The sequence below is a fragment of the Kryptolebias marmoratus genome, linkage group LG13 (assembly GCF_001649575.2).
Source record: "Kryptolebias marmoratus isolate JLee-2015 linkage group LG13, ASM164957v2, whole genome shotgun sequence".
Taxonomy (NCBI): domain Eukaryota; kingdom Metazoa; phylum Chordata; class Actinopteri; order Cyprinodontiformes; family Rivulidae; genus Kryptolebias; species Kryptolebias marmoratus.
In genome coordinates, this window is record NC_051442.1 from 1,111,727 (window position 1) to 1,122,144 (window position 10,418).

Below are 10,418 nucleotides of genomic sequence, written 5' to 3' on the forward strand. Positions count from 1 at the left end.
TTTGCATCTGTTTGATTTTCAAACTGTTGTTTCTTAATCTACAAAGAAACTTTAAAAAGTTGGTTTCAGCCAGTTTACAGAACATATTAGAGTTTTTCAGACAAACTCAACCTGAAAACCTCCTCCGTTGGTCTGATAGGATTATTTACACTCATTTAGACTTCATTCTGGTTCAGTTTGTTATCAAAGGCTTGTTTATTCAAGTCACAGCTGTACAGGTGAGGCGCTTCTTTCAGTCTGCAGGAAAACAAAAAAACAATCATGTGAAGAACGGCTGCGACGCCTTCAGGATCCCAGGACTGGTCCCGTATTTCTGGAGCAGATCTTTGGCCTTTTCTTGGACGACGTCGGAGACGGAAGCAGATTTCCTGAGATGCAGAAGAACGAGGCAGCATTCCACCACATCTGGGTGAGGAAACATCTGGAAGACAAAGAAGGCGGCTCTGCTGTGTCAGTCTCCTGGCTGATTCACTCACCTGTGGCCAGCTTTAAAGGAAAGGTTCAACCATTTTGAAGTGTGTCTCTGCGTACAGAGCAAAGCGTCCCTTGAAGCCGAGCGGTTTTACCTTGACGGTGTCTGGCAGCTCAGCCAGCTCCTCCTGCTGTTTGGACATCTTGGTGGACAGAGACAGGAACGTCTCCTGGTCCTCAGAACTGGAAACAAATCAATAAATTCAAATCAACCTATTAACAAACCAAATGTTATCAGCAGGGTGATGATGTTTTAGATCACAGGTGTCAAACTCCGCTCCTCGGGGGTCGCTCTCCTGCAGGTTTTAGACATATTCCTGCTTTAAATGGACGACTTGTTGCCATGCTCCTGGAGAACCTGATGATTTGATTAAACCGTTTGAATGTTGGAGCAGAAACACCTAAAACCTCCAGGACAGCGGCCCTCGAGGACCAGGATTGGACACTGAGATGTAAAACTGATCTGTTTTTACATTTTCTGCTAAAATTCAAACTCCAACAATCGAACTTCATCACAAACAGAGATATTACCCAGATTAAACCGGAGCCTCACCGCTTCTCAGCATCAGCAGCTTCCTGATCATCTGTTTGTGACGGGCCGTCCTGTTTGTCCCCCTGGCTCCAGCTGTGCTGCAGAACCATGGCGGCCAGCCGCTCCTGGATCTGTCTGACTGATCTCTGAGCAGCCTGACAGACGGCGTGAGGCTCAGACAGGAGGACGGACGCATCGAAGCTGCCGTCCTCGGACTCCGACGGTCCCCGGGTCGGCTCGTCTCCTGCTGCGGGGGGGAGCCCGTTCTGGACGTCCCGTCCTCCGGCCGAGCCTCTCCACCAGCGTTCATACAGACGGTGGTAGCAGACAAACGCCTGCAGGCAGCCGGCTGCAGCTTTGGCTTCTTCTTCTGTGTGATGGAGCGTTTTGGAATGTTTCCTGGAAAAAACGCCGACATCTCCTGAAAGACAGAAACACTCGCGTCACACCTCATCAGGATTTCATTTAATGAAACAACAGAAACAAACACTCCCTGTGTTAAAAAACACTCCGTTCAACACTTTATGCTTCGATTCCCAGTAAATCCCACAACCAACAGAACCTCGTACCGTCAGGGAACAGCAGCCGGCAGAACTCTGCAGACACGCTGAAGTGTCCTGCCTCTCTGAGCCAGGCCGCCGCCCGCCACAGCTCCGCGATCAGCTGCCCGTCGTCGTTCAGGAACCAGCTCAGCAGGGCTCGGGTCAGGTGCAGCGAGGAGAACAGCAGGACCTGAGGACGGACCGGAGACACTCAGGAAGAACCACGGAACCACACAGGACCAGAACCTGGCTGGCTGCAGACCGGTTTTTAAGCCCCGCCCCTCCATGTAAATATAAGGAACATTTTCCTGAATGATGAGTCAGCATTCACAAGTTTTTTCTATTTTAATGGGTTTTTTTTTACTAACTACATCAACGTTCTTCAAACTGTTCCAGTTTGTTCTGATTGTTTTAAATTAACTCAGCTTCAGTTAAATTCAGCACTCAGACTGCACTTCTGCAGAAAATGTTCATGTTTCTACTTTTAATGAGTTATCTGAGGCTTAGAGAATTGACAGCCTGTGGGCGGGGCTTATATATCAGGGAACAACATGGTAGCACCCATAAAACAGACATTTTGGCTTTAACTCTGAACAACAGAAGAAGACGGAGACACGGACCTGTCTGAGGGGGACGTTGGCGCTCGGCGTTGGACTCTCCACGCCCCTCAGCTCCTGCAGAAGAGCTTCAACGCTGCAATCTCCCGCCGAGTTCATCGAAACTCCGAACTCTTCCTCCCAGACGTCCCTCACTCTGTCCTGGACGCTGTCGGCTCCTCTCCCGGCGGACGCCCACGGATGACCGGAGACACAGGAAGCTGAAGAGAGGACGTCCGAGTCCTTCAGAGACACGGCCAGCAGCTCGGCCACACACAGGTGCAGCCTGTGGACCTGCGGAGGAAGCAAAGTTAAAACACGTCTTCCTCTGTGGTTCTGAAGCGTTCAGGAGGGAACGGGTCCACTGACCAGCAGGTCGCCCTGTGCGCTCAGGACTTCCTGCGCGCCGACCCAGTCCTGAGCAGCAGCCAGGTCTCTGGCACATCTCAGAGCCAGGGACTGGGCCAGAACCGTCTCTCCGGAGACTCTGGCCAGAGCGGCTGCCATCTTCAGAGAGGAGACGTCGTTCTTCCTGGAGATGACCTTCGCTGCATCAAAACTGCAGCCAGCGGCGAGGTAGCTGCGGGAGAAAACCCAAGTTACAAATCCTAACAGCCGTATCCTAAAGGAGCTGAACGTTCTGATATATGAACTGCAGAAAGCAGACCATTTAGCAGCTGCAGATAAATGTCCATCTTTCTCCAGCACAGCCGCCCAGCCCGTGTACAGCTCCTTCAGGACGGGTTCTTCTGCTGCCAGCCGGGCTTTGACCAGAGCGATGGCCTCCCTGACAAACAGAACCGGACCTCGTTCAAATCCAAACCAACGCAAAGCAGCGAACTGAGCAGCTCCTGTCAGGTTATCAGGATGAGATCAGAGTAAACCTGTAGAGCTTGTTGGACCTCAGCAGGTCCACGGCCTCGTACAGCTTGTTGACCGACAGCAGGTAAGACGCTGCCTTCAGGTGCTGCTCCTGCAGACTCAGCTGCTTGACGTAGGCCTCCACCGTCCGGCTCCACACTTCAAACCCAGCTGCAAACACAGAACAGCAGAAGCTTTGAAAGAACGAATCAGATTAACTGACAGTCTTCAACTGAGGAGACGAGTAGTTCTGAAACGTCTCACACCTACAGTCCACTCTCTGACTGGACCGTTCTGTTGTAGCTTCAGCTGTCGGACTCCAGAGGAGCCCAAACCATCAGCCCTCCACCGCCGTGCTGACAGCTGGGAGGAGCTGTTGGTCTGAGTCCAAACCTGAGTCATGCAGCCATGTTGGTTTTAAAGAGGTTTCATCCTGCAGCCCTTTTTCTCTCCGTCCTGTCATGACCTTTGACCTGCTAACAGAGCTGTGGAGTCTGAGATGGAGCTCGTTTCTCTCACTCACAGCTTCTTCTTCTTGTTTAATGAACATCAACACGGAGGACTCGGCGTGTTTTTGTTCACTTGAATCGTTTTAGGATCAGTTTTATTCTGTCCTGATCTGGAAAACCTGCCAGAAAGTTTCTCCTGCATCCCACTAGAGGGCGCTCTCAGGCTGTCAGAGCACTGATGGTGTTTTTACCCATGGGGGCGACGGACAGCAGGTGGTCGTTCAGCTCTCCTCGCTCTGTGGCGAGCTGCAGCGCCCCCTGCAGGTCTCCAGTCCACAGCCGCAGGTACACCACGGAGTCATGGTGACCGGCCTCCACGTGGGCGTCCTCTGAGGAACGGGGCGATAAGGAACAACTTGAATCTGCACACATGAAAGCTGTTGGTCTGGGTGAAGAAGGAACCGACCTTCTGCCTGGAACATGCGGTACAGAGCCACTCTGTCGTGGAACAGGCCCAGATGGATGTGATCCCCCTGACCCGGGACACAGCCTGCAGGTGGCGCTGGAAACACACACAGGTGACGTTTACGGCTGGAAATCAAACCAACGAGTCTCTTTGTGATTAAAGGAAAACAGCTCCACCTCACTGAGAATCTGTTACTACGGCAACTATAATGAGGCTCAGCTGCGGGTGCCGTCTATTTCCTGGAGGTCTAAACTCCAGCAGCATTTGCAGATTTATTTGCATATCGCCCGCCGAGGTTTAGACTAAGATCTTTTCATAAATTGAGTTCAGGAGATAAAAATGAGGAACCAACCAACCCGACCTCGGTAACCTTCGAGCACTCGGGGGGAGGTTTGGTTGGACGGCTTTAGATGAAAAGTGTCTCCAGGTTTTAAAGGTTTTAAAGCTGAACTCGGTCCTGCGGTCTCACCCTCGGAGTGTCGGATGGAGGCCAGAGTGAGGCAGTCCTGCAGCAGCTCCTCTTTGGGCCGGTGGTCCATGGAGGTACTGAGGGGCAGCATGGAGCGAGCCTTCTTCTTCTTCAGCAGGTGGAAGTCTGCAGAAATAACCACGTCTGAGCTAATCACTGAAAAACTCACTGTGAGGACATTTTATGGACATGTTAAAAACCTTAAAAGCTCTGCTGAAGAGTTAAAGTTACAGGACTCTTTTTACTTCCATATAACCCAACTTAAACACAACCCAAAGAGTTTTACAGTGGAAGGCTCTTCCTGTTCAGAAATAAACCTGACATTATTTAAAGAATTTACACACATTTATCAAACTACACACCTGTTTTGTCTTTGCTTTTTGCAGCAGACGCAGATTTTCTTTGCAGTTCTGGATTTGCTGCAAAAATAAAAACATAAATTAATAAATTTCTACTTAAATTTTTCAGACATTTTTGTGTTTTTTGCTTTTTTTAACCTGCTGGAGCTTCCAGGCTGGTTGTTGATTTCACTTCATCATCTTCTCCTTCAGAAAGCTCTTTCTCCGTCACCGTCTCTGCTTCCAGACCAGGCTCTCCATTCGCCTTCGACCCCGCGCCTCCTCCAGACCCTCCGGTTGTCCTGTTCTTCTTCTTCTGCTGCTTGGAGGAGGTCTTCCTTTCCTGCAGCATCACCATCTTCTTCCCTGAGGTGGACAGAAACACGGCAGCGTTCCAGCCTGGTAGATTTATCCGGACGGATCCAGCTGCTGATCCAGATGTTTACCTTTGGGCGGTTTGGTGAACTCTTGTTTGGAGACCTTCCACTCGTGCACGGTGAAGTCCTTCCCTCCGGTCCAGACCACATCTGGATCCACGGGGGACCAGTCGACGCACAGCAGGTAATTGTTGTGACCGCGGTAGTTGGAGACAGCCGCCTCCTCCAGGACGTCCCACACCTGAGGAACAGCAGAACCACTCAGAACGTTTCCACCTGATGACACCTGCAGGTGTCCCACACTGACCTGCGCCGTGCCGTCGTACGAGGCGGTGACCAGCCGGCCGGGCTGGTGCGGACTCCAGGCCACGCCCGTGATTTTAGCCGTGTGACCGCACAACCTGCGGTATGACTCGTTCAGAACCACAGGCGCCTCCGGAGGGTTCTCTGCAGAAACACAAACCAGGAACATGTGGAGTATTTAAAAAGCTGTTCCAAATAACCACGTCAGACTGAAGAGGGGACACAGAGACTTCTCAGACCGATAATAGCGCGGAGGTCGTGGATGAAGACGATGGCGTTGCTGGAGCCTGAGGCCAGCAGTCCGGTCAGCTCAGGAGGACAGTCCAGGTCTGGGTGCCATCGTAACGCGTTGATGATCTTATGATGCTGCTGGATGCTGCAGAGCTGCTTCAGAGCGGGAGCCTCGTACACGTCGATGCTCCTGCAGCCGAGAGAGGAGAGAACAGAAACATCCTGAGTTTCCACAGAACTGAACTCATTCTTCTTTCACCCCAGGACTCCGACATCTGACGGCGGGTCACTCACCCGTCCTCGTTGCCAACGGCAACAACTTTCCCATCAGGCTTCCAGCTGAGGTCAGTGTGTGGAGACAACTTGTGCTGTTGGGACGAAAGAAAACAAACTAAACTAAATCAGCCTGAAGCTCAACAAAGAAGATCTGCTTCGAAGTTAAAAATCTGAGGTGAAGGTCATTAAAGTCCACAGAAAGAGACAAGAAGCCAAACGCAGTTTCATCCTTTCAAAAAGGATGAAACTCTGTAAACTTTATGAATTAGTGGCTGAGTTCAGCAGTGTTTAGAGTTAGCTGCAGTGGATCTTATTAACTGAAGTTAATCCCCCCTCCCCCCACCTGGATGCTGTTGGTGTCTCTGATCAGCGTGTCGATGTCGGACGCCTCCCCGCTCAGCTTCGACGGGACGTGCTGAAGGATGACGCCTTCACCAGCACAGCTGTAGAGGCTGAAGCTCTGTTTTCCTTCTGCACCTGAACGCCACACAGACACAGAACTTAAAAACAGATCTTATCTTCTGTTTGAGAGTCTTTCATGGAGGTTAATGGATTTAATGTTTAACATTTATTATGTGAATGCTGAGTCAGCATTAACACTTCTGTTCTCCTGCCTTTTTATTTTTCAGACCTGTTTTACAATCTAACTACTTCTGCCATTTTAACTCTTCATATATCAAAGCCTTCTGCTTTTCTAAGCCTTGATATTTTCTGAGACTCAGTCGGATGTTTTGTGTGAAGCTGCAGGTTAACAGATCCGAGGATCCGAGGATCTGAGCTCGTTTTCTTTCAGCGACATCAGCAGATTAGAGGCACTGATGAAAACTGCTGGGAGAACTAACTTCGTTTCTGCACAAGGAGCTGAGCTGTAGCTCGTTCAGTTCCAGAGTCCATTACAGAAGGCCACGGTTCTGCTGATTCGTCGTTTCTTCCCGCAGCCCGCGGTGGAATCTCTGCTGGGTCCGAAGATTCACAGCTGCTGCCAAGACTTCATTAGCAACTCACCGAAGGACACGGGGGGGACCGGGGGTCCCCAAGCCAAAGTGTAGACCGTTTTCCTGTGATAGGAGCTCGATATCTGAGGAGGCCTGCAGGAAACAAGCAGAACAAACAACCAATCAGAGCCGGGTGGAGGCGGAGCTGCTCGCTGCAGGCAAACTGAACTCAGAGGCTTTCAGACAAGTTTGGAAAGTCCATCTGAAGTTCCAACACTTTAAACCTGCAGTATTTATTAAAGACACTGAGCCTTGGAAAGGTTTAATGCGCCTAAAAAAGACTTTGTGGTTAAAGGATTTATGTTAAATTAACTTTTCATCAATAAGAATAAACTCCTGGGAGTTATTGTGGAAGATGTGTCACAGATCTAAGATAAAAGTTAAAGCCAAGTCATGATTTATCCTGATAAATGTAAACTTTATTATATTATTATTATTAAAACTAAAAGATTTCCTGAAGAAATGCTGACGGGGTGAGTTTCTGTTGAGCTACACCCACCAGACTGCAGCTTAAAGACTGGAGACTGAATTACAGGCATGTTTGTGTTAGCTGTGGCGGCCATTTTGAATGAGATGAAATCACCAATCAGTTGTCGAGGGTTCGCTCAGGCTGTCACCGCGGTGCAGGAAGTGCCAATAAAAGAAACATTTCACAGCCAAGCAACTTGTTTTCATGTGTTTGTTTGTTTGGTGCACTTTTCCTTTCTGCAGCCATTACAGTTTATAAAATATTAAAAATAAAATACCTGCATTTATTAGGATGTGGACAGTAATATGTGCCTCCACTGAAAAGCACAGGAATCACAGCGAAGCTCCAGTAACGGATCTTACTTGTTGGAGAAAACGTCGTAAATCCCAACTTTTCCGTCGTCCGTTCCGAACGACAACAAGCCTTCTTTCCTCGGATGCCACGCCAGCTGCAAAAACAAGAGTAAAAAGCAGAGTTCTTCAAAGCAGGATGTTTTTATCAGTAAAACGTCTTGGACTGATTTCTGAGAGCGGCTCACCGCCGTGACTTTGGACTTGATGCCCTGCCAGAAGGACCGGATGTCGTACTGGTTCTGAGCGCTCAGCGTGTTCCAGACCCGGATCATGTTGTCCCCGACGCCGAGGGCCAGGCAGCCCACGCCCACCGGGGAGAAGGTCAGGGTGTAGACGTGACCGCCCAGGGTCGGGAGGGTCCAGCAGCAGCCCAGAGAGTTCAGGTCCCAGCATTTAATCTGAACAGGAAGAAGGCTGGTTAGATGTTCTGATCCGATTCTTCCTACAAACAGGAATGTTCTACACTGAGAACGCCGAGTCAGCATTCACATTATTGGTTTCTTATACTTTATTTAAGTATTTAACTTTATTTACCAACACTTTCCCCAAAGAAACATAAAAAATCTCTAATTCCTTCAGAAATATTCTTCTCTTTGAATCTGGCTCAGTTTTTAGCTCTCAGGCAGCTTTTTATTACTTTTATCCAACCTTTAGTGACTTTAAGCTTTTATCTAAGCCTTTTGCTGCTTTTAGCTCATGTTTAGCTCATTTTAACTACATTCTAGCTTCTTCTCCTTTTAGCTTTCAGCTAGCGTTCTGCTTCTTTTATCTTCAACTCAAATTGACTTTATTTATTGTTGCTCCGTTGAGTCTGTGGTTCCTAACAGGAAAGTTAGTTCCTGATAAGCAGAATGAGTCTCCTCATCAAACCGATTCGTGTGTGAAGAGTCAGGGGAACCACCTCTCGGTCCATGGAGGTGCTGATGAGCAGCTCTCTGTCCTGCAGCTCAACAGAACTCATGTTGAAGACGATCCGGTTGTGGTTCTGACCCTCCGATGCTCCAAACAGACTCCACTTTTGCTTCCCCGACTTGGCCAAATCCCACATCACCAGCTCACCACTGCTCGGACAGAAAACAGAGAAGATCCGATGAATAAAACTCCGGAAGCCGAATCCAGACGGAGGTGATGACAATAATTACAGCGAACCTGAAGCAGCTGGACACGAGCTGCGTGGACCTCCCCTTCGGCCAGTGGACGTTCAGCCAGATCCTCTCCCTGACCCCCGGGTCGACCGCAGAACCTCTTCTCTTCAGGAACGGCAGCTTCAGGGTCATCACGCCTCCGAGGGGGGGACAGAAACGACTCAACTTTCAACTCAATCTAACAGAAATCTGCTAACAAGGCCTCCTCCCTTCTCTCACCTTTTCCCTTCGCCGTGCTCCAGATCCTCACCGTCTGGTCTTTGCTCCCCGACACCAGAAAGCAGCCGCTTTCCTCTCCTCTGGAAACGCCATTAGTTCCTGCAGAAAATCAGAAATAAGCCTCAGATTCCTGCCTAAATATCCGTCTGATTGGAAGTTAAAACGCCCAAAGGTCACCTTCACCGTCGTCTGCTCTGCTGCAGAAAGCGTCCTCGCCGCTCACAGGCGACCACGCCAGCGAGTGGATCTCGTTGTCGTGTCCACGGAGACGGTGCACCACTTCGCCCTTCTTACTCACATCGATCAGAACGATCATCCCGTCTTTGTACCTACAGCAGGACAATCGATGTTAAACCTGAGTGAAACTGGTTCCGATCCGGATCGTGCTGTGTGAACGGCGCGGCGCTGCGTTTTTACCCGACGGCCACAGACTTCCAGCTGTGAGGGCAGCAGCTGAGGCAGAAGATGGTCCTCGGCTCGGGGAAGAAGCTGCTCGTGTCTCCGGTGTTGATCCAGTGGCAGACCACCACTCCTTTCTCGTCGCCCGACACCACCAGGTTTTTATCAGCGGGGGACCAGTGGACCGCCGAGACGGGACTCTGGGGAGACAAAACAACCGGACTCACTTCCTGTCTCCAGGTTTGGTTTAATTAGGAAGAAAAAATAAAGTCTCTGAGAACATTTAATGTTAAAAGAAAGACTTAATTCTTTAATTCTGTTGTGATTTCTGCTGCTGTTTGATTCTTCGCTGCAGATTAAAAACCGTTTTCCTCCGTCAAACTTTCAGGAAAGAAAGAACTAAAACTGAAGACTAACTAAACTAATTTTACTTTCTGAAAAGGCAAAAGGTAGCAAAAGATTAGTAATTAAAGTGGCTAAAGTGACAAAAAGTAAAAGGAGGCTGGCCAGAAGCTAAAAGCAGCGTAAGAAATCAAAAACAGTCTGTTTCCATGAATAGAATGTTTCTGAAGGAAATGAACAGATCTCCACGCGTTTCTATGAGGAACATGTTTGTAAATAAAATTAAATATTTTAAAAGTTGCAAAAACTAAAACTCTGCGTCCTTCTCCTGAATGATGATCCACACAAAGTATATGGAAGTAGTTAAATTGCAAAAACTTACAGAAAAAAAACAAAAACAGGGAAATGGTGCAAATGCTGACTCAGCGCTCGCACAAATATAAAAACTCAGAAATACTGTAGAAATACACAACCCTCAGCCAGCAGGGGGCGGGGTCAGTAAGACATGACCCCTCACCTTTGTGTACAGGTGGACCTCTCACCTGGTGTGCAGGTGGACCTCTCACCTTTGTGTGCAGGTGGACC

At 49.1% G+C, this 10,418-nt stretch overlaps 1 protein-coding gene across 3 annotated transcripts in view; it reads right to left on the minus strand.

Annotated features, from left to right (window-relative positions):
- Nucleotides 1-171: 171 nt before the first annotated feature.
- Nucleotides 172-10,418, minus strand: part of gemin5 (gem (nuclear organelle) associated protein 5) — a 12,882-nt gene continuing 2,635 nt past the window's right edge. For 2 of the 3 annotated variants that reach the window (XM_025009703.2, XM_017432748.3), the window contains 26 exons: nt 9,510-9,691; nt 9,270-9,421; nt 9,093-9,191; nt 8,878-9,010; nt 8,630-8,789; nt 7,914-8,126; nt 7,738-7,823; nt 6,917-6,999; nt 6,255-6,388; nt 5,930-6,003; nt 5,644-5,825; nt 5,409-5,548; nt 5,171-5,342; nt 4,884-5,090; nt 4,749-4,805; nt 4,387-4,512; nt 3,918-4,013; nt 3,703-3,840; nt 3,026-3,173; nt 2,809-2,928; nt 2,511-2,721; nt 2,166-2,435; nt 1,573-1,735; nt 1,025-1,424; nt 567-654; nt 172-421 (listed from right to left, as the gene is read on the minus strand). In XM_025009703.2, the coding sequence (XP_024865471.1) occupies nt 260-421; nt 567-654; nt 1,025-1,424; nt 1,573-1,735; nt 2,166-2,435; nt 2,511-2,721; nt 2,809-2,928; nt 3,026-3,173; nt 3,703-3,840; nt 3,918-4,013; nt 4,387-4,512; nt 4,749-4,805; nt 4,884-5,090; nt 5,171-5,342; nt 5,409-5,548; nt 5,644-5,825; nt 5,930-6,003; nt 6,255-6,388; nt 6,917-6,999; nt 7,738-7,823; nt 7,914-8,126; nt 8,630-8,789; nt 8,878-9,010; nt 9,093-9,191; nt 9,270-9,421; nt 9,510-9,691 (3,996 nt within the window). In that variant the 3' untranslated portion in view covers nt 172-259. The remainder of the gene's footprint in view (nt 422-566; nt 655-1,024; nt 1,425-1,572; nt 1,736-2,165; nt 2,436-2,510; nt 2,722-2,808; nt 2,929-3,025; nt 3,174-3,702; nt 3,841-3,917; nt 4,014-4,386; nt 4,513-4,748; nt 4,806-4,883; nt 5,091-5,170; nt 5,343-5,408; nt 5,549-5,643; nt 5,826-5,929; nt 6,004-6,254; nt 6,389-6,916; nt 7,000-7,737; nt 7,824-7,913; nt 8,127-8,629; nt 8,790-8,877; nt 9,011-9,092; nt 9,192-9,269; nt 9,422-9,509; nt 9,692-10,418) is intronic. The other variant, XM_025009704.2, reaches the window with a different exon arrangement.